A 24,562-nucleotide genomic window follows, 5' to 3' on the forward strand; every position below is an offset into this window, starting at 1 on the left:
ATATATAAGGAAAGGCTAAGAATTTTTTCTAGAAAGTTTAAAAATATTTCTTTTTCCATATACTAATTTTTATAGTCTGTCTGACTTATTGGGGGTGAAACAAATGAGCATTCATATTCTGTTATTCCATAACATAGTACCTGAATTTGCCTGTGAATACTTTCTGACACATTTTGTGCATATTTTAAGTTAGTATATATTGAATAAAATATGAAATTAAAAAATCAAGTATTTTTTTAAGAAGTGCAAATTGATAGTTGCAAAATACTCATGGAAATGTAAAGTACAGCATAGGAAATATAGTTACTTAGATTATAAGTATGTATAGTGCCAGGTGGGTTCTACACTTATTGGGGGGTTATTTTGTAAATTATATAAATGTCTAACCACTATGTTGTACACCTGAAACTAATATAAAATAATATTGAATATAAACTGTAATTGAAAAATATACCAATTGTAAATAACATGCATGTACCATTCCTATAATCTTTTAAAATAGAAAATAATGCAGTTTTTTATGGAATGATACTTAGTATTTAGTTATAGTAAAAATTGGGGGTGGGGAGAAATGTATATGAGGTTAGTGTACCAGCTACCCTGGGGAAGGAAAGAACCAAGGTTGTGCAAATCCGTGATGTGGCTTAACATATAACTGCATTATTTATTGCAATAAAAGCATGTGCAATAAGAAGAAAATCAAAGATTTTTTAATTTAATTTCAATTATCATGTAAGAGAAAATTCTATACGGCTTTATTAAAATTTTAACATGACGATACTTCAAAATGTTGGCATATTTTTAACCTAACGCTCGTCTTTCATTTCCTCAGGGTCCACTTTCATTTGTAACACACACATAATTCCAGTGAAAAATCAAGAGGGTGTGGCTATGATGTTCATCATTAACTTTGAATATGTGACAGATGAGGAAAATGCTGCTTCCCCAGAGAGGGTAAACCCAATATTACCAGTCAAAACTATCAACCGTAAGTAAAAGTAATGTGTACATAATGTTCTTGTTATTCTGCTGTTATAAATATTTTAATACATTCTTCATTTACTATTTCAGTTCTCAAAATAAGTTTACTTTTTAAGTAAACTAACTTTCTATTTTAAAAAGCCATAGCTGAAATTTTACTTTGGTGCCTTACAGAATCAATCAGCTGCTTTCAAAGCCATTTGACTTGTATATACCATGGTAAATTCAACCAATCCCCTACTGAGGGACATTTAGGCTGTTGCAAACTTTGGCTACTACGATTAATGCCAGAATGAATTGTGCATATATATTTTCATAAGTGTATGTGTAGATTTTTGGATGAAGCATCTTTAGGTTAGGTTTTATATGTGGGATTCCTGGGTCAAAGTGTAGATGCATATGTAATCTTTTTAGATACTGCCAAACTCCCCTCCTTATGGTTTCAACCATTTTGCACTATTACAAGCAGTATGGTAGACATTTTCCCCAAAGCAATACTAACAGAGTGAGTCAGCCTTCTTGATTTTTGTCATTATGCTAGGTAAGTAGTATCTCAATTAATTTAGTTTACATTTCTGTTATTATGAGTGATGCTCATATATTTAAGCACTACAAACATTTTTCCTGTCAACTATTTCTTACATACATTATTGCTTTTTTTTGTTGTTCTTTCAAATTTTAGAATCAGTTACAAATCACTTCTGCAGCAAATACATTGTTTTTTATCTTTTTTTCCTGATTTTTGCCATGCAAAAGCAATTTTTGTTAATTTGGCTAAATTTATCAACATTTTTCCTTGTTGATTCTGAATCTTAAGTCATAGTAGAAAAGCTTTAACCATTTCTACGTTGTAACTAAATTTATTCTAAGTCTAGAAATTGTTTGGTTTTATATTTTAGGATCTCTAGTACACTTAAGTTTCGCTCGTTTTATAGTGCATGGTATCAATTTAATTTATCATTTAATCAATGGCTGTACTTTTTTATTGATTAGAAAATCTATCTTTTTACCAGGAATTTCAAATGCCACCTTTATCACATACTAAACTTCCTGTGCACTTTCATCCACTTCTCAACTTTATTCCGTCTGTTGGTCTATTTATCCTTCAGAATAACACATTTTTAAATATCTGACATGAAACGCTCTTTTTGATATTAATTTTTAGGGGTTTGGAGTTATTTCTTGCTTAACACTGTAGATGAACTTTAGAAACAACATATCTAGATAGAAAAAATTCCTTTTGATATTTTTATTAAATTCACATTACCTTTATAAATTAATTTGAAGGAATTTAAAATCTTTATAATATTGAGTCATTCTATGCAAAATTGTATTTTATGTATTTTCATTTTTAAGTCTAAATTTGTGTTTTTAGGAGTGCTATAAAAAATTTCCTCATTGTTTTGTTTGCTACTTGACATTTAACTATTTTGTTGCAGCTATTATAAATAGAATCTTCGCTTTCGTATTTTTAAGGCTACAGATTTTTTGAGTAGGTTCATTTTATATTCTACTCTCTTAGTGACGTGTCTTAGTTTGCAAGTGGCCTATACATTGACTCTCAGAGATTGCTTTACCTTTCCAACTCTTATGCATCTAATACTGTAGTTTCTCTTTTCTAATTGCACTGGCTATTCCCTCCGACATATCACTAAAAAGAAGTTGTCGGTGAGCATCTTGCCTAATTCCTAAATTTATGTGCACGTCATCAGTGTTCCCAATTAATTGAAATGATGGCATGTGGACTATGTTGTAAGTGTTTTATAATTTTAAGATAGTCTCCACTGACATATTTATTAAGAATGGGTGCCGAAATTTGTAAATTGCCTTTCAAGATCTGTCGAAATGAGTGCACTCTTATTTTTATGGTAAATTTTATAAATGAAGTTTATTAATGTGAAATCATACTTGTATCTCTAAAAGGAACCACATTTGGACATGATGAACTTTATTTGTAATATGCTGTTGAATAACTTCATCTAAAATGAATTTAGAATTATTGCATTGATATTCATTAGGGATTCTGTAATGTTTTGTGTGTATGTACAATTTCATAGATATTTATATCAATGTTATAATTCTTTAAAAAAATAATCTGGAGTTTCTTCTCTTATTTTTTATGCTACAGAACTCTTTAAATAGTTTGGGTATTATCTAGATTCAAAAGTTAAGTTTCATTCTTCTGTGAAATGATCTAGGCCAGTGGTCAGCAAACTCATTAGTCAACAGAGCCAAATATCAACAGTACAATGACTGAAATTTCTTTTGAGAGCCAAATTTTTTAAGCTTAAACTATATAGTGGGTACATTGTTATTTACTTAATTAGGGTGGTCCTAAGCTGGCCTTTGCTAAAAAAACGTCCTCAATCTGATTGAGGTACATTTGCTGGGGTCGATCCCTTCCAACTCTCCCATCCACACTCGTCTTGTATACTTGTTTCGTCTATCTCCTTTCGTTCATCCTCCCTATATGTCCAAACCACCTCAACATACCTTTCTCAGTCCTCAACACTACATCTTCTTTCACTCCACAACGTTCCCTAAAATTAACTTAATAAACTTTACTTAAAGTTTTAAGTCAACTTTGCACTATATGTGCGTGCCCGCACGTGGCATTTTGTGGAAGAGCCACACTCAAGGGGCCAAAGAGCCGCACGTGGTTCACGAGCCATGGTTTGCTGACCACTGGTCTAGGCCCAGTACTTATCAGTGTAGTAGCTTTTGAACAAGTTTGTTGTTTTTGCTTTTGTTTTGTTCTTCCTCCAGAGATTGGTCTAGTCAAATTATTCACCTCAGCCAGTATTAATTTTGTTAAATTTTATTTTCTAGAAATTATTCATGTAGACTTTAAAATTTTATTTTAATAGAATTATTCAAAGTAGTCTTTTATAATATGCTTAAGTATTTTTTTGTTTCTACAGTTATTTCCTTTGTGACAGTTCTCCGTTTTTTTGTTTGTTTCCTCCATCTAAATTTTTTATTAGTACTTTTCTTTCCAAAGAACTAATAGTTATTGGTTTATTTTTAAAAATATTTTTATTGATTTCAGAGAGGAAGAGAGAGGGAGAGAGAGAAACATCAATGATGAGAGAGAATCATTGATTAGCTGCCTCCTGCACGCCTCATACTGGGGATCGAGCCCCCAACCCAGGCATGTGCCCTGACCAGGAATCGAACTGTGACCTCCTGGTTCATAGGTCGATGCTCATCCACTGATTTATTGGTTTATTGGCTGGACTTTATTGGTTTATTAATTGTTACTTTTCCTTTTATATCAGTAAAGGGACCTTATATTCAGCTGCCTCTTTGTTTCTCTCTCCCCAAGGGACAATTCCACCTTTGAGGTTTCCCCCACCTCTCCAAGAAGTAACGCTTTTCTGAGACTACTCTCTGGGGTCTTGTGCACTTTCCAAGCCACTTTCAATTGTCTCTCTAGTAACCAGCGCTCTGTTCATTCGGGTCACTAGCCTGCTTTCAGCATTTCTTACTCAGGGGCAGCCCTCTTCTGAGAGTAAAACTACCGATATGTCTTCCACCCTCTCCGAGGAGACTTGGGTATTCCCCCTTTCCACTTATTTTCTGCCCAACGCTATTGCAGTGTGCTCTCCTGAGCCAGTTCTGCTGGTTTCGAACATTTATTTCCCTGCTTACATGTAAATTAAAGTTGGTAATGTCTCTTTCTCTAATTATTCTTTAGGCATAGTTTATGGGTATTTTTATTTGACTCCCTATTGACCTTTATGATTTTTAGGAGAATCCCTGAGAAAATTGGCATTTAGGTATCTGTCATTGTCTGTGGGAAGATGAAAGCCTTATCGCAAAACTTAATATTTTTAAAAATCTGTTATACTTTATATAAATTCAAATAAATCAATATATATAAAAATTAAAAACCACATTTTCAAAATTCATTGTTGTAAACCTAAGTATAATGCTAGATCACATGTACATCAACTGAGAATTTTTACAATACCACTTACTTTCTTAGTTATATCTAAGTGACAGTACAATATTCTGTTAAAGCAATGTTGGGAAAAATATTTTAATATAATATGATTCTAATATTCTGAATATTTTACTCTGAACAATATTACTTTTAGGGGAAATTCTCTATCAAAATCATTAATTTGTCAATTTCCCAAGTGATGTATTTAGAAATGAAAGTACCATAAAAAACATTGTGATACCAAAGTCTTATTCTTTTAAGCTGATGACTATTTTGATTTCTTTATTTTCTCACTAACAAATTCAGTCATCATTGAATGATTCCTGAGAGTATACTTAAGGTAAAGTCAGCCTGTATTTTGGTCATAAATGTCAACAAGGTAATTTGTCTCATGGGATGCCTAGTTTTACTTATTCATCATCTTCACAAATTCTTTATTTTTTTCCATAAAGTGGTTGTCTGGCATCGTTCATCAAATTGGATGGACATGAAAAAGGGAAAGTTGTATCAGCAGAATGGCAGAGAGAAGATACTTTTTTAATAAAGAAAGCATTCATTTCAAACTAAAATGTAAATGGAGAATTGAAACTTTGATCTCAAATGGAAGATAATCTATACAGTAGCCTCCCAGAATATAATACATTATCTATGCTACTCTACACTGTGACTAAAATAGCACCTCATGTGCAAGTGAGAGCGTATTCAGCTGAGATCATTTCTTATGTTGTGAACATGAACGGTTTCCCCACACTGCAGCTGTCAATCCTAAGGGAATTATTGAAGAGAGTACAGATATGCAGGTAGAACTGTTTCCAGAGCATTACAAAGGCCCATTACTTACAACCAGTAAACTGGGTTTAGATTACACGCTTCTATCATTATACGCTCTACATTTCCTTTTATTTGGTGTCAGGTTTTGAGAAGTTGATTGTTAGATCAAGCAGAAAAGTGAAAGAGAGACAAATTAAGCTTGGTAATTCTTATATGATACAATTCCTACTTTTTATTATGTCTGATCTTTGGTAACTCCTACTGATTTTTTTTCTTCAAGTATAACTTAGTAGAACTGATTAATTGCATTGGCTATTTCCAACATTGTTTTTCCAAGGATGGACAGACAATAAACAAACAAAAAGGGAGAGAGATCAACCAAAGGACTTGTATGCATGCATATAAGCATAACCAATGGACACAGACACTAGGGGGGTGAGGGCATGAGCGGGAGGGTGAGAGGGCGATGGGGCTATAAGGACACGTATGTAATACCTCAATCAATCAATCAATCAATCAATCAATACATTTAAGAAAATTAAATGTAGAGACATCTTTTTTTTTCCAGAAACATCTTATCTTCAAAATATTTAGTGTATAATCTAAATAAGGAGTGTGTATTTGTCTATAGTATGTGCCCCCAAGTGGTGGGATTTAAATGAGAGTAATAGAGAAAAGGCAACTGAGAACATGGGAGTTTCTGTATATTTGAATGCCTCTCCTGAATTGTAGACAAAATAAAGAAAAAAAAATGTGAACTAACAACACAAGAAACAAAAATGAAAAAGAAGTGAAGTATTAAATTGAGAATATTAAATAAAAGAAAAGGACCTAAATGCACAATAGAAAAGATGGATCATAAAAAGGGACTATGATACATGGGGCTTACTAAGTTCTCAAAACCTATAAACTTGCTTTGTACTAAAAGGAGTGGTGGATCATTTCTCAGGACAAATAGTTTCAGGGTTCACAGGAAACATGAAGAGCTTTCTCTAGGAAGAACTAATTTTTCACAAACTTATTCTTTGTCAAGGATATAGGATCAGTCACATATAGATGACTTATGTCCCTAGAGTGAAGCAAGTACAATGGAGAGTACTGTTTTGATAGGTATATCTATCAAACTGATAAATACTGCACAATTGAGTGAACAAATTGCTATGTAATAAATATAAATACCAAGCAACAGATATAGTTAATTTTTTTATCTCGATTGTTTCTGTAAAAACTCCACAATCTAAAAAGTAGAAATGATACAGACTAACAAAGAAAATTGTGTGATTATTTTGTTTGTTTGTTGTTTATTTTAATAACTGAAAGGAAACCACATCTAAAGGAAATAATACTAATGGGAAAAGTTCTCTTTCTCTCTCTCTCTCTCTCTCTCTCTCTCTCTCTCTCTCTCTCTCTCTCTTTCTATCTCTCTGGTTCTAATATATTTGTACAATGTTGAAAATAACCAAATTATGTGTTTTAGCTTACACAATTAATTTCAAAGTTAATTATTGTCAAGTTTAAGAAAATGCTGCTTTTAGTATTTTAACTGAAATACTTTTTAAGCTTCATATTATATTATTCACAAGTATATTTGAGTTTTCATACCAGGAATCTAGAATCACCAGTCCATTTCTCTCTCTCTCTCTCTCTCTCTCTCTCTCTCTCTCTCTCTCTCTCACACACACACACACACACACACACACGCTTTAATTTATTAAAAATTTCTCAAAGGACCTGGCCAGCATGCTCAGTGGTTAGTGTATGGGCCCCACACACAGAAGGGTTGCAGGCGTGCTGGAGGCAACCAATCAATGTGTCTCTTTCACAAAGATGTCTCTCTCTCTCTCTCTCCACCTTCCAGTACTCTAAAAATCAATGTAAAAAATATCCTCCTGTGAGGATTAACAACAACAATTTATCAAGGGAGATTGAGAAAATTTATTTTTTTCTAAATTTGTTTGTTAGTCTATTTTGATTAGATTCCACATATAAGTGAGATCTTGAGGTATTTTGATATTTGTCTTTCTCTGCCTGGATTATTTCACTTAGGATAATGCTCTCTAGGTCCATCCATGCTCTCCCCAAAGGGTAAGATTTCCTTCTTTTTTTTTTAATTAATCCTCACCTGAGGATATGTTTTTATTGATTTTGAGAGAGGGAGGGAGGGAGAGAGTCAGAGAGAGAGAGAGACAGTGAGAGAGAGATGAGAGAGAAACATCTATAGTTGCCTTCCGTATTTGCCACAACCAGGGATTAAACTCGCAACCTAGGTATGTGCCCTGACCAGGAATCAAAAGAATTTGCCACCTTTTGTTGTACGGGACCACACTTTAACCAACTGAGCACCCAGGCAGAGCAAGAGTTCCTTCTTTACAGCTGAGTAGTATTCCACTGTATATATGTACCACAGATTTTTAACCCACTCATCTACTGATGGGCACTCGGGCTGCTTCCAAATCTTGGCCATTGTAAATTATGCTGCAGTGAACATGGGGGTGCATATATTCTTCGAAATTAGTGTTTGGGATTTCCTCAGTTACATTCCCAGAAGTGGAATTGCTGGGTCATAGGCAGTTCCATTTTTAATTGTTTAGGTAACTACATACTGCCTTCCACAGAAAACCCATCTTAAATTTTAAAAATATTAATTTACCAATATACTTCTAAACAAAAAATGAATTCATTCTGTTTTTACCTTGTTCAGCTCTAATTCATGCAGTTATCCCCATTTTATAAATAGTGTGTACCTAATACTTATTCATATAACATATAAATGAATGAATATTATTATTACATTGAGTAATTAGGGGTTTGGTGTGTTTTTTTTCCTATTGAATCAGCACTAGCCAGATTGTCTAACTCAGTGGCTCTCTAAGTGTGAGACCATCAGCATCACCCTGCAACATGTTTGAGATACAGGTTCATGGGCCTTACACCAGAACAGCTGATTAAGAAATAGAGAAATTCAATAATCCATGTTTTAACAAACTTTTTAGATCATTCTAATACCCACTAAATTTTGGAAACTACTGGACTAACTTAATTAATGTTTATATAAAATTATAAAGATAAATTTTAAGTAAAACAAAATGTAAAAATTTAGCAAAATAAAGTTAAATTTCTATCATTTGTTATTCTCTCAGTAATTTTCAAAAGGGAGCTTTATATTTAATCTTATTAAGGTACTATAATTATCTTTAATTACCTTTCAAATGATTAAAATTATACTTCCCCAAATCAAAGAAGAACTTTACTTTCATCCTTACTAAAATAAAAGTTTGAATTACTCTAAAAGCTTTGACTGAAGCTGTCTCCACACACAGAATAAAGTTGATAATTTAGGGAATTATCTGGCTAATTTTAGCCTTAAAAATTTATTTCTATGATTTGGACTCAACATTTTGAATAATTAACACATAAAATATGTCTTTTCCTGAATAGCTGCATTACTCCCTCAAATTTGTATCTCAATTTTCACACCTCAAGCTCAGGAACAAATAAATTTTCTAAATAGCTGGTTCATAAAAAGGCATTCATAGTGTTTTTATGATTCTCCATTGGAGCTGAAAGTCATCCTTTAATTCAAAGATGAAAAGCTGGTATCCTATATAATAAAAGGCTAATATGAAAATCAACTGAACAGTGGAACGACTAGTCCCTATGACCCACACTGACCACCTAGGGGCAGACGCTCAATGCAGGAGCTGCCCCCTGGTGGTCAGTGCGCTCCCACAGGGGGAGCACTGCTAGGCCAGAAGCCGGGCTCATGGCTGGCGAGCTCAGCGGCAGTGGCGGGATCCTCTCCTGCCTCTGAGGCAGCACTAAGGAGCAGCGAGCTCCGTTTCTGGCTGATCGCTGCTCCCACAGGAGGAGTGCCTCTCAGCCAGAAGCCGGGCTCACAGCTGGTGAGCACAGCAGTGGTAGCGGAAGCCTCTCCTGCCTCCACAGCAGCGCTAAGGACCCCTGGGTGGATGTCCGCCTGCTGGCTTAGGCTCACATGGGTCTAAGCTGGAAGGCGGACATCCCCCAATGTGTCCCAGACTGCAGGAGGGCACAGGCCAGGCTGAGGGACCCCCCCACTACAGTGCACGAATGCTGTGCACCAGGCCTCTAGTATTAATATAGTTTCTCTCTCAACAAGCATTACCTAGAAACAATCTAATATTCACATGAATTTAATTAAAGGTTTTACAACATTGCTATGTTTTCTATTATGTGTTTGAAAGTCACCTCTTTTTAAAGATTATATTGAATATAGCAAAATGAACCATGGCATGGCTGCTAATGGAAATCTGGGAAAAGTTCAGTCATAGGTTACAATTGATTTTATGTCATGTTTCTCCCTGGGATTTGGGCAAAATTATATTTTTAAGATCAAGAAAGTTGCTAGTAGAGGAAAATCAGTACGCATTATCTCTTCATTAACAATGAATGTTAATGATCACTTAAATTAGCATATCCACACCAGAGTCCCTCCCCATATGTATATCATTTGGAAGCTTTTGTTACTTAGCAACCCCCAAATCAGGCCGAGGCCCTAGTCATACAACATTTGAGTAATGCTTGTTCCATTTGTATTTAGAATATCCTACGAAGAGAATCCCTGTCAATATTATAAACACCCGGTCATTTTGAGTCAGTCTAGGCAAACATGTTATTATTTTCACGCAATTTGAATGGATTGTTTAACTTGGCATTTGGAAAAGGAAGAAATCAATTGAAGAGAAACAAAGTAATGGTTATTATAAATCATACATTGATTTATTCAGCAGTTATCACACTGAAACCTAGTGAAGTCTATATACTAATAACACTGGTGTGTTTGCTTTCATTACCACTCCCTCCTCACTAGGGATTACAACCTTGGGTGGCTAAAAGCAGTCCATTGCCCCATCCTGGCTGTCTTATCTCCCTTCTCCCACACCTGCATTTCCTGCTTCTTACTCTCATGATGACCTGGCCAGGTGGGAAGCAGTGCCTCTCAATGTTATGTCTAACATTCCTAGGTATAATCCTAATAGAAAAATTGTTTGTAGTCAAATTGGTGCAATAGTTTTCTTCCAAATTCACTAGATGAGAACCAGCTCTGAGAGGGGGTGGCAGGGGGGGAGAGAGAGAGAGAGAGAGAGAGAGAGAGAGAGAGAGAGAGAGAGAATGAATGAACAGTTCAGATTAATGAGATATTTTCAATTGGGGAGTGTTTAGCAAAACCATTTTCTAAAGTCCCATTACCACAGGAGAGAGGATAGATTTGATTGTTATAATTTTGTGAGAACTTTCATTAGCACAAAGATATAAGCAAAGTAAGTCAAAACTGGAAGTAATATTAACAGTCAACTAATCCTAGGAGATTCTAGGGAGGTTAATAGAAGGATTTTGGTTTGGGAAAGGGGAGGAGGTCCTTATTCAATCTCTGAGATAATAAATAAAATTGTGGGTATGTATTTATCTACATTTATTTAGAAAAGAGAGTTATGATTCTAATTAGATTCTCAGGTGGATATTCATAGTCAAAAAAAAAAAACAGCAAATCTTGAATAAACTGAAATTAAATCAGGGAAACTACTGTTTTATTCTGACTTTACCCTGATTTCTTATTTGACTGTGGGCCAAGTATTTCATATCTTTCCATATTTGGTTAAAGTCATAATTCTAGAGTTCTCAAAGCAAAAGACAAGGGGAATATCAATGTGCCTTCTTGGTTGAGAAGCTCTTAGTTCAATATGACACAGGATACATGAAGATGCAGCTTCTAACTTATATTTAGCAGCTCCAGAGAAAGACCTTGTCATAATTGTTACTTATAAGTTCATGTATATCAGAAACTATATATCTTCTTATATGAAAGTGGTGTATTTAAGCAAAATTATATTCATACAAGTAGTTTATCAGTGCTTATATTTATTTTGGAGAATGTGTAAAACATGTGTAAAAACATATTCAGCTATTCTGATTTCAGATTTATTGAACATTTTAGTAAATAGGCTAACTGTATCTATTTTAGCTATTCAAGTTAGAATACATATGTAGTGAAATCTGAAGACTTGACTTACGAGGATGTTTTTCAGTGTTAAGATCCTAACAGGACTACACTCATTTAGTGTTTTCTATTTCATGCTTGAAAGTGCCAGCACTAAGCAAAATTCTCAATGTGTATTCTTTCCGGATGAACGACAGTTAGACAACTAAATCTGTAATACAATATAACATGGTCATATTAACCCAGTGATGCAGAAGAAACCATCTGTACCACCTTGTACATCACTAAACTGTATGAGCAAACTACATGCCTTGTGTGATCATTATTTAAGAAAGGCAGTGAATTGTCTTTAAAAGAAGGGAGTAATGTAAGTGATGAAAAATGAATAAAAATAGGCATTGACCTTCAGGCCATTATAATAAGCTTACAGAATTGATTTGTAAACTGCTTTATTATTCAATTTCATGTGCATTAAAAACTAATCAAATGATTCTGATGCAGTTCACTAATTTTTAACTTGCCAATTTACTTGAGCATATAAACATTGTCAGTAGAATTATGTAAAAATGCCTGCAGAACAGTTATTGTAATATGCTATCATTTAATCCCATTTGTATGGATTCATTACTCTTCTGCATTTTATTAATCAACAGCTTAATGCTCATAGATAGAGAGCAGGCAGACAGCTGGGTTGGGTGGGGGCAAAAGGATTGAGCAAAAAAGAAAAAAGAGAGAGAGAACTCATGGACATGAGCAACAGAGTGGGTGATTTCATGGGTGGAGGGGGATAGGTGAAGGTGGAAGAGACCATAATGGGATAAATGGTGATGGAAAAAACTGAAATTTTAAAAATGAGTTTAATGTTCAACATATTTGGGGTTTGTCTATGCATTGTGTCATGTCTTCTACCAGAAAGATCAATTTTATTTCAATTATATTTGACACTGTTAATTAGGTGTCCACTAGCTTACAAATGAAAGTGTGCAATAAATAATTAAACTATTTAGGTTTAAAATTTTCTGAGCGGGTATTTTTCATAAAATTCACTAGATAACGATGAGTTTGAAAACATTTGTATGCTCTAAAACAGCCGTGGGCAAACTACTGCCCGCGGGCCGGATCCAGCCCGTTTGAAATGAATAAAACTAAAAAAAGAAAAGACCATACCCTTTTATGTAATGATGTTTACTTTGAATTTATATTAGTTCACACAAACACTCCATCCATGCTTTTGTTCCGGCCCTCTGGTCCAGTTTAAGAACCCATTGTGGCCCTCGAGTCAAAAAAGTTTGCCCACCCCTGCTCTAAAATCAGAATAGTAGCAATTAATAAACACTGAAGAAAGATGAAATTTACAATACTAGTAAGAGCTGTATCAAGTTTATAGTACACAGTATACAGTTCGCCATTTCCATTAGCTACCAAGTTCAATGCAATCAATCATTTTTTGGTAAATAGGGGTCAATACAATTTCAGCAGGCTAAGATTCTCTAATTAAGTTGGTCAGAGCAATTAAATATTCTACAGTAAAGATTTTTCTACAGTAAAGATTAAAGCACATTTTCAGTTTGGCATCTGCTTGTGTAAAGTTATTTACTAAACTCAAGCATCCCGTCAGAGCTGGGGTTTGGTGAGTAAAACAGACAAGGGCCCTTCGTCTATGAGGCTACAGTCCACTAAGGGAGAGAAATAAGAAAGTCAACAAGTGTATAACTAGGGAACTGTGGTGAAAGGTATAAAGGGGATGCTAATCCAGTTCAGAAGGAAGGAAACATTTTCCAAAGGAAATAACTTTGGAGCTAAAACCTAAAGGATGTATCAAGTGGGAAGAGTAAAATTTGTCAACACAAGGTAGCCTAGAAAGAAGCATAGGCCTCCGAAGGAATTATAAAGTCCACAGGACTGGATCCTAGAGGGTGAGGGAGGAAAGATGAAGCTGCAGAACGGAGATAGGGTTGCCTTTATTCCCAATGCAGGGAATTATTGGGAGCAGTGAAATATTAGATCATAGTCTATGTCAAGCGGTTCTCAACCTTCCTAATGCCGCGACCCTTTAATACAGTTCCTCATGTTGTGGTGACCCCCAATTTCATTGTTACAAATTGAACATAATTAAAGCATAGTGATTAATCACAAAAACAATATGTAATTATATGTGTTTTCTGATGGTCTTAGGCGACCCCTGTGAAAGGGTCGTTTGACCCCCAAAGGGTCACGACCCACAGGTTGAGAACCGCTGGTCTATGTGATCAAAAGTGACTTTTTCTTAAAAGATAGAAAACTATCTTTTAAAGGATGGACAATATGATGCAATGTGGAACGTAATTGGCATCAATTGCAAGAAATCAGATGAACCTATAGTAGCTTAGACAAAAGTGAGAGCAGTGGAAATGAGAGAAGTAAAAATGATTATTATGACTATCATTAAAAAGATATTCCAGAGATTAAATGAACACAGTTAGGACACTGATAAGATATAGGGTATAAAGGTAAGAGAGAACAGTAACTACAATGAGTCTCAAGTCACAGGCTTATAGAATTAGGTGGATTGTGATGCTATTCACTGAAAGAAAGGACTGGGCTTGGAAAGATAGATCATGAGATTGAATTTTCTATGAGATTTTGAGGTATCATTAAGAATTCTAAATGAAGTTGTTGATGAGGCCCTTAGATATGCAATTTTAGACCTAAGAAAGGAGGTCGAGGCTGGAGATACAAATTTATGAATCATTAAACATGTGTGTGCATGAGACATCCACTAGAAGATCATATGCAAATAAAATGTAGGAAAGTTCATGAGTTTTGAGTGTTCTTTCACATTTTAAGACCACCTTCAATCCACTGAGGAAAAATTCATAGTAAACATATTAAAGAAAGTGGTGCCCCTGACCATCAGAGAATATAGGAAGGTAAACCAAAGACACCAACTGACTAACTAGAATGGCGACATGTAATTGGAAAGGCATGGCTGATGTGGACTGAGGCTACTAAGCTGGCAATACAAACTAGAAACTCTGCATTTTCTTGCAGACAATTCTTAGAAAATCTTTAAATTATACAATATTATTTGGATGCTTTCTCTAATATTTTCATTTCTCTTTAAGGACAGAAGTTTTACCTTTTTTAATTTATAAAAGAATGCATGCTTGACGTAACAAACAAGAGAGATGCAATATATTATATTTTCCCCACTTCCAAACATCAAGAACATAAGCCTATTCTTGTTTTTTTAAAAAATGTCATATGATTTCAAAATATAATGATGCCATAATCTATACAACCATTCTTCATCTTATGAATATTCAGATTATGTCTAGTTTTGTGGCTTGTGATATTCTATAAACGGGGTTGATGAGTCAAATGAAAAGTGTATTTTTTCATTTTAATGGATATTGTAAAATGACTTTCCAAAGAATTTGTAGCAGGTTGCAATGCTCTCCAGCATTTTTTGCCAGCATTAAATGTTATGCTTTTTTTTTTAATTTGAATTTTACTACCAATGAGTTTATGTGTTTCTTAGTTATATTCTTAGATTTCAGAACAAAAAATCAGGAAAAATGAATTCCTATCTTTACCATACATCTCTCTCTCTGAAACCAAAAGTTTTGTAAGAATTCCAAATGGAATAAGAAACATCTCATACACAGTTGACCTCACTTTTCCATCCACACTCAACTAACATTATTATCCAATAGAAACCTTCTAGCTATGTCAGGCCAGCTCCTCATCTCCACCTCATTCCCTTCCTCCCCTACTTGCAATACAGTAGCCCCCTAACACATACACATGCATACCTTATAGTCTTTTCTGTGTCTGATCCTTTTACACACAGTGCCCCATCTCTTTTTTTTCTTTCTAAACTATGCTCTTCCTTTCAAATACCCTCAAAGAATGGCTATATAGTGGATATATACTTTTAATTCATTAAAACAGAAAACCTTGTGTCATTCAAATAATGGGTTCACATCACTGGAGAATATCTACCTATAAAAACACGGTAAAATTATGTCTACTACTTTCTTACACTCACGTGATAATTTGTATTGCCCTCAGAGAAGTTTTCTACAATTTGCCTCATTCCAACTGTACATTAAATATTGACGAGTAAATCTTACACATAATTTAAATATGAACCAAACATATTTGCTTGTTTATTTTAAGGGGTGTATATTTTGTCTTATAATAATTCTCTTTTCTGTCTCTACTTTAGGGAAACTTTTTGGGTTCAAGTTCCCTGGCCTGAGAGTTCTCACTTACAGAAAGGAGTCCTTACCACAAGAAGACCCTGATGTGGTCGTGATTGATTCATCTAAACACAGTGACGATTCGGTGGCCATGAAGCACTTTAAGTCTCCTACAAAAGAAAGCTGCAGCCCCTCTGAAGCAGATGATACAAAAGCCTTGATACAGCCCAGCCAATGCTCCCCGTTGGTGAATATATCTGGACCTCTGGACCATTCCTCTCCCAAAAGGCAGTGGGACCGACTCTACCCTGACATGCTTCAGTCAAGCTCCAAGCTGACCCATTCCAGATCGAAAGAAAGCATTTGTAGTATACGGAGGGCTTCTTCAGTCCATGATATGGAAGGATTCAGTGTCCACCCCAAGAACATATTTAGAGACCGACATGCCAGTGAAGGTACGTCTGAAGTTTTTTAAAATATGAAAACATAAATTAATGGGTAATGATAGGGAATTTCGATACTGTTTTTCATTTCTACATTAATCTTTATGCCTAAGAGCAGTGATTTTCAACGTTTTTCATCTCATGACACCATACACTAATTACTAAACTTCTGCAAAAATAAATAAATTTTTTGCCTAACAAAAAAAGGGTATAATTTTGATTCAGTCACACCAGGTAGCTATTGTTGTGTTGCCTATTGTCATTTTTTTATTTGCCAATCTAAGGGAAAGAAGGTCAGCACCTTTGACTAAATAGTGTTACGTTTTAAAAATTATTGTGGCACAACAGTTGAAAATCATTGCCTGGTATTCCTTAAGGCTTAAAGGAAGAAATGTGAGTAGAGGCTATTAAAAAATATGAGTCCTACATTCAGAGTTGTTACTGATTTCTTCTTGGAACCCCAGTGACTAATTTGGTTTCTTATGGCTTATTTATCTGTGTTTCTGAAATAGTATGATAACTACTATCTGCCTACTTAATGGAAGTTTAATGAATTAATGACATAATATAAGATGTGCTTAGGTCATAATGCTATCATCTCAAGCATAATTAATCATGTTATATTTAGCAAATAGTCAAGCCCTGGGCAGAAACAGTGGTGTGCTATCACAGGACTATTTAATTGGCCAACTCTTTCCAAAGGAAGAGGTGTCTGAAATGTTCCATAGTGAGTGATCAGGAAGCTATAAATTGATTAAGGGAGCGAATAGGTAGGGGGGAAAGGTAAAAGTTTAAGGAACAAAAACAAAACAAAACAAAAACCTGAAACTCTTGATCTTAAACAAAATCAACTTGGAAAGCAAAGTCGGAATTCACTCATTTCTCCCTAGCTTCTTATTTTTTTCACATTCTTATATTAGCTAGTAGTGAAAGTCTGGGTTTATAAAAAGCATTGGCCAAAACTGTGCATGGTTAACATAATAATGAAGAACATTTGTTGAGTATGTACTATGTGAGAAGCAATGTAATTGATTGGTACGTATTAATTCTCATTTAGCTCTCATAACAACCTTATAAATTAGGAACTATTATTAAGCCCCATTTTATAGATGAAGAAACCGAGGCATACATATGCTAAATAAATAACTAGCTCAAGATTATAGAGTGTCAGAGCTGGCTTTAAACCCAAAGCCCACAATCGATTCATGTTTTTCTTTCCTCACTCCTGCTCCATAAAACCTCCCTGGACAAGGGGTCTTTTGAATCATTGAACTTTTCCCACGGTGTCCAAGATTCAGAGTGCCTGCTGCACGGACACATCAGTTTTCCGAATCCTGCAGATTTGGGATCTTGAGAGACCCATTGTCCTTTCTGTGGTATTCCTTCCTGCAAGTGCCCATCATCACTCATGCTGCTGCTTTGTAACATAAATCCGGCCCTGGGGCTCCTGAGTGAAGGGTACTAGGTACTTTGCCAGCTTGTCACCGTTATTTTTTAAGCCTCGTTTCTAGCCTCTCCAAGGCTCTCCCCCCCTGGGTATTCTATTCCAACCCTCCACAAAACTTCACTGCCTTTTCTAAAAACGTATCGTGTGCTTTCTTGGCTTCAGTATTTTGTTCTGCCAGAAGCACTCTTCCCAGCTTTGCCCCATGGCTGTAAGGACCCACTTCCCCGTCTCAAACCAGAGGAATTCAATTTGCACCTGAGTGTGCAAAGCAGTGTTTGCGTATATTACAGCATTTAATGTAGTCTACATTATACTGCATTATATGTCTGTGTCATCCCTGTTGGATATGCAAGCAAGTAATCACGTTGCTAGGAGCTCCCTGACATGGGAGTTCTGGCACAATTAGCTCCGCAGCCTCAGTATCCAGAACTGTTGCCTGTATCATGACAGGAACTCAGTAAGTGCTGGTTAAAATTGAGAGGGCCATGCTTGTGAAACATGTTCTGAAAACACACAGACATCAGGAAATGAGTTACCTGCTCCATAATGCTCTAAAATTTAAACCAAAAGCTTAGGGTTGAATCATGTGGGGATCTATATAGATCCCTTGTGAAGTAGAGAAGGCAGAAGAGGTGAAAGAAAATGAATTGGCAGGAAATTTTTCAAAGAGAAGAAAAGTCAATATCACTGAAACAGAAGGAACAGTTTTCTATCAGATAGATTTAAGAAACTCTATATAGTCAAAGAGCAATGAGCACATCCATTTTAATCTGTAGCCCAAAGAATGTCAAAAAGAGAGAAAATAAAATAAAATCAAGGACAATTTTGAAACTGGATAATTATCTAAGGCTCTAAACCATGTAGTAATTGCATGTTCGATATCTCCTGACCCAATGAGAGCTCTGAAATTTGATCTTTGAGCAATAGATCCTATGGCTGAAAAACAGTAAAATCAACATAGTAACGTAAATGACCAGCATATATTTTAATTAGTTAATACAATTAGTGTAACCATTTTTAGGAATTATGCTGACTTTTCAGAGACTGGCCTTTTTGCCTAGCACCTGAGTTATAGTATAATAACATTCAGAAACAGTACCTTTGAGTATTAAATGATACATAATCAGTGCAGTATAGACACAAACTTAGCCTGTGATTTGACGGTGATGCTAGGAGGTTAGATCAGATTTCATGATTTAACTTTACAGTTTTCAATTTTATGTGATCTCCATTTAGTGCAGTTACTGATACAATTATGGGAAAGGGTGATTTAACATTTTTTGATTTCTCAGTATGGGTTCTATACTTGGACATGAGTTGAGATCTTTAATTTATGTTATTGATCATCCAAGTTATGTTATTGTCAAAAAAATTGTATCACTTTCTTGCAGATGCTACAGTTAATGCCTGATAAAATTCAGTGGACATTTTGTACTTAGCTTCAGAATAATTTTAGCTACAACACTCATTAACATAGAAGACTACACTTCCTAAGGCTATATATTTTATATATTTTAGAAACTGAGCCACTGAAAAGTGAAAACAGAAAACTTTTTAAACTGATTTTAGTTTTATGAATTCATGTAACTGGTTAACAGGTTAACCTCCACCTGCACCAGATTTTGAATTTATGTTGTTCTCTCCTATTTCAAGAAGAACAATTTCCTCCTATGTTGGTTATCTTTGTAGCACTTTAAAAAAACTTGCAAATATATTAGGGCATAATATTTTACATTATTATTTCATTGAATCTACATTATCAAGTTCCTTAGAACTATATTTCTCAACCCATTTACAGTGAAGGACCAGAAATTTTTATCTAAGCCATCATGAACCAATATATTTGTAAATACAATAAAAATATACTACTAGAAAAATGAAATTCAAAAAAGATAGACATACAAAATATAAACCCCAATTGTTTTATACTTAGGGTGAAAGATGTAAAATTCCTCTGCCACACTGCAACAAGACTCTAAGTGCTTACTCTAACTTCTGTCTTTATGCTGCCACAGAGGAAAAACAATCAGATCTAGCTAGAAGCAGCAGAATGAACCGCATGCTCTGCCTTAGATCATCAAAGCAGCATTAACTATGTAATCTGACTATATAATGTGACTATATAACACGAATATATTTTCAAATTACTAAAAGTTCTATAAAGATAGCCAATATAGGAGGAAATTGCTCTTCTTGGAGTAGGAGACAACAATATCAATTCAAATGAGGATGTGTGTGTGTGTGTTTTAATTTTCAAAATTTTATATGTAATTTTCAGGTTTGGGAAGTAGAATTTTAATTTTTAAACTCTTGAAAGAACTTGCTATTTTACTAATGATGCTTGAATCCAGCTTCTGATGGGGATAGATAATTCTATGTAATCACGGTCTCTTCCATTGTCCCTATTTGCTTTTAATGGTCCCTCAAAGTGGGCAGAGAGTTGTCATGTAAGGTCACAGTCTTTGTGTATCTCTGTCTAAGGCAATGTCTACACTAGCGATTCAATATATCACACTATCGAAATTGCTTCAATTATAAGCTTTGAAACAATGCTAATATATCCCAAGATTTTAAACATTCCCAATATTAGCAGAGATGTCAACAAATGTTGAACAGATTTTTCAAATCTTGGATATATTTGAATGGTTTTGACATGACTTTGTTTATTTTAAGCTCTGCTTGTTTCAAAACTAGTCAGGAATATTTTGTTAGTAGCAAATATGTAACGAAGAGTCAGATTGCTAATCTCTAAATCTGAAAACACTCTGTTAGGGTTTGGCTGGTGATGTGGGCTGTGAAAGAATTCACAAGTAAAAGATGAGATGCAGAGAGGCATTTATTTACTTTCCAAGAGGGAAAGGGCCAAGCATTGCTAGTCAGTACAGGGCAGGAAAGAAAGGGGGCCTACTCTGAAGCAGTGGCTGTTGCTAAGCGACAAGGACAGGAGGGGGGTCCTGTTGAAGTTGAGCAGATAGGAGGGGGTTTGTCTTGAAAAGTTACGGTTTGTTTGTTTTCCAGGAGACAGTCCAGGAGATGTCCTAAGGAGGTATCTTATCAGTATTTTCCCCAAGCCCATAAAACAAGCTTAGAACAAAAGTTATGAAGAGTTAAAAAGAGGCTTGGTTTGAAGGGGAGGGGGAATGGAACCTTCTACTAACTAGAGACTCCTTGCTGAGAATTATCCCTGAATTGTGAAAACAACAGGAATGAGGGGGATGCAAGAATGAAGCCTTGAGAGTAGCTTATCTTATCCGTAGTTTGAACAGAGGAGCTGTTTGAATCAGAGGAGCCAACAATCTTAAGGGTTAATGACCAGGTGCTTCTCATAAACTGTGGAAGGCCAAAGCAAAGAAAAGGAAAGGCCTTTATCTATCCTTACAGACTCCATTCTGAGATTTGAAAACTTCCCATCAACACTAATAAAAGAGAAAAATGGTAATTGGCATACGAGCTACCCTTTTCATTGGCTAATCAGGGCTATATGCAAATTAACTGCCAACTAAGATTGGCAGTTAACTGCCAACAAGATGGCGGTTAATTTGCATATGTAGGCACAATTCAGGGAGGCGAAAGGGAAAGCAGGAAGAAGCCCCCTGCCACTGACAGTGATCGGAAACCCAGGGGGGAGCTAAGAGCTGGGGGGCAGGGCAAAGGCGGCCCTGGGGCCCCCCAGCCATGATCGGAGAATCAGGTGCCTTTTCCGCCCTGGCCAGTGATAGCAGGAAGTAGGGGTGGAGCCAGCGATGGGAGCTGGGCATGGTCGAAGCTGGCAGTCCCGGGAGCTAGGGGTCCTTTGCCTGGGCCTAAAGCGAAGCCCACGATCGCGGGGCCACTGCAGCTGCGGGTCCCCGCTGCCCGGGCCGGACGCCTAGGCCAGAGGCATCAGGCCTGGGCTGGGGGCCGATCCTGCAATTGGAGGGTGATGGGGGTCAACGCCTGAGGGCTCCCAGTATGTGAGAGGGGGCAGGCTGGGCTGAGGGACACTCCCCTCCACACACACCCAGTGCACGAATTTCGTGCACCGGGCCCCTAGTCTATATAGATAAAAGCATAATATGCAAATATATCAGACGGCAGAAAGACTGGCCGGCTATGACACGCAGTGGCCACCAGGGGGCAGATGGCAGATGCTCAATGCAGACGCTGCCCCCAGCCCACAGGCCCCAATCGCCTGATGGGGAACTGGGAACCAGGAGTGAGTGGCAGGGAATGTGGGCGGTGCCAGTGCCCCAATCGCCCCACAGTTCGCCCCCCACACACGGAGGGCAACCAGCAGTGGCAGGGGGCGTGGCCGGTTGCCAGCAGCTAGGGAAGATCAGCCCTGATCACAGGCCAGGCCAGGGACCCTACCTGTGCACAATTTCATGCGCCAGGCCTCCAGTTTTAATATAACAAATTTCCTAAATATTCTAGGTATTATACTGAGTGCATTATAACAACATAAATTTTAAAATCTTACATTCCCTTTGAACAGTCCAGTGTCTCACTGACTTCTTATAATTATTTTTTGCCTTGGAGTGACTCTTTGTGTACAATTTGGTATTTTCAAAATATACATTAAAGAACATTTATGAGAGGGACAAGTAATAAATTTTTGATTAATATGCAAGTTGGTTTATAAGGTAAAATGCTGTTTTAGAAATATTTTTCCTTATTGAAACTCTAGGTGAAATTATACAAAAAAATTGTTTAACATGCAAAATGTTGTGTGGTCCTTCTTTGTTAAATGATGGTTGAAGCAACACTAAAAATGGCTTCTGACAAGGTTGAAAGTTTTTATCACAACTACATGCAGCTGGGTATGTCTTTCTCCAAACTGTCACAATTATAATATCTGTATCTTGGAATCCATTTAAATTGAGGTAAAATGTTTCACATATTTTAACATGAACGTTTATGACAGCAGATACTATTTCTAGCATATGCATTTTACTTGGTTGAATAGGTCAAAATGTTAATTTCAAAGTTAAAATTTTAAGAATTACATTCTGTTTTCTCTGTTTTTGTACAGAGGTAATTCAGTGTATATGACATAATTTTAGTCTTTTTATATTTCTCTTTCCTTTTATCCTTATGTGTTCAAAACAGACAATGGTCGCAATGTCAAAGGTAAAGTACGAACTCAAATTTTAACATCTGATGCTCCCAGTGCCCCTTTACTTGGCATGCGAAGTTGCCTGCTGTATGCCCTGTTCAATGCAACATCATGCTGCCCTTAGCTAGTCCAAGTGCCTGGTGGAGACATCATGGCTTGATTTTGGCTGGAGGCATTGTTACTTTCTCAGTGGTGTTTGTTATGAACTTTTTCCTGCAAGAAGCATAAGCCTAGCTTGACAGTGAACACTTCCTAAATATTTAAATCACTTGGAAAGATACAAATATCAAGCTACACATATTCCTGTGTGGAAGAGGCACATAAGCCTATTTCAGCCAAAAAAAAAAAAATCTTTCAGTTCAAGATTAAATAAAATAAGCAAAGTGCTACATGACAGCCTCACTTTACTTGTTCCTCTTTTGTTTCCTTAAAACTAGTTTCGCGTTCCTGGATGGCAGGGGGTATGGTTTTAAGCTTACTGTAGTAGTAAACTATACATGCATGGTAGTCACCTTCCGTTTTTCTGTATTACATTGCAATCATGTTTGTGTCTTATATTAGTCTGAAATCACTGGCATGACCTATAGCTTCTACAGGGTATTGTTTAATGGAGAAATAACCTCTGGACAACCGCGAGTTGGCTAAAAATTTGAATTTTCTACTAGATCATAGTTTATACCAGGAATCACAGCCTAAAATAATCCTATATTCTCATCAAATGGAAAACTTGTGGGGCTTAGTCTTTTAACATAGGCCATGCATGCTGCTGTGGGTATGCATGTGGTGACAGTGACTCATTTTGTGCATGTGTGTTGCATGGACACGTCTCCACCAGTAACCATCATTACTTAGAACTCACTGTGTTGACCTCTTTCCTATGTGACTGCTACTCTAATCATGGTGAAGTTTTGGATATTGATTCTCAATCCCTTGTCTAATTAATTCAGAGCTGGTGACTGTGATGAATTAATATCACTAAAACTAAAGATTTTTTTTAGCAGCCCAGGATAACTTGAAAATAAGGGAAATTGTGGCAACTTCTTTCCATCCTGGTTTTATTTTTTAAGCATTTCCAAAGGGGTCTGTGCAGGTGAACTCCAATAACAGGATGAGATTTCATGTACATGCTTATTCTATCCTTGGCCTGAGATTCCTAAAAGAAAGCAAATCAGTGTCAGCTGCAGATGGTGATTTGACTTGATCTAATGCAGAACATAACCTCGAAAAACAATACAAACAGCTCTCACCAACTTGCCTCTGTGATATATGGCTGGCCTTAGCTTTAATAATTAACAATTAATTATCAAACATTAATTTTCCAGTGATCTTTTAAATAAAATTAATCTAATTAGAAATGAATCTAATTTTTTCTCAATAAATGAAAAATTAAGCTTGCTTATCTTCCAAACTAGTAGCTCACATAATTGTCATTCAAACTGCAGCAGTTCTATTTTTGTCTCAAACTAGTCCACTTATTCTTCAACTTTTTTTTTCTCAACCCTTCATTTTTAAGTAGCAGTTGTCTTTGAATGAGAATGAATCATAAAATCAGAATTTGCAATTAGGAAACTCTAAACCATTGTAGAAAGTTTTTGTATATTAATATTTATGAAATTAAATTCCCAAATTAGATAAAGCATGTGCAAATTTAATAAAAATGTAATGTACCTGTGCCCTCCAAAGTCTTCATTATTTGTTCAAGCTCTAGTTTTGAAAAC

General features: G+C 35.9%; 1 protein-coding gene across 1 annotated transcript in view; it reads left to right on the forward strand.

Annotated features, from left to right (window-relative positions):
- Positions 1-854: 854 nt before the first annotated feature.
- LOC132238850 (potassium voltage-gated channel subfamily H member 7) overlaps positions 855-24,562 on the forward strand; it is a 146,774-nt gene continuing 123,066 nt past the window's right edge. Inside the window, exons 1-2 of the mRNA XM_059704878.1 lie at positions 855-988; positions 15,886-16,314. Of these exons, the coding sequence (XP_059560861.1) occupies positions 892-988; positions 15,886-16,314 (526 nt within the window). The 5' untranslated portion in view covers positions 855-891. The remainder of the gene's footprint in view (positions 989-15,885; positions 16,315-24,562) is intronic.

This window comes from Myotis daubentonii, chromosome 7 (genome assembly GCF_963259705.1).
Source record: "Myotis daubentonii chromosome 7, mMyoDau2.1, whole genome shotgun sequence".
Classification (NCBI taxonomy): Eukaryota; Metazoa; Chordata; class Mammalia; order Chiroptera; family Vespertilionidae; genus Myotis; species Myotis daubentonii.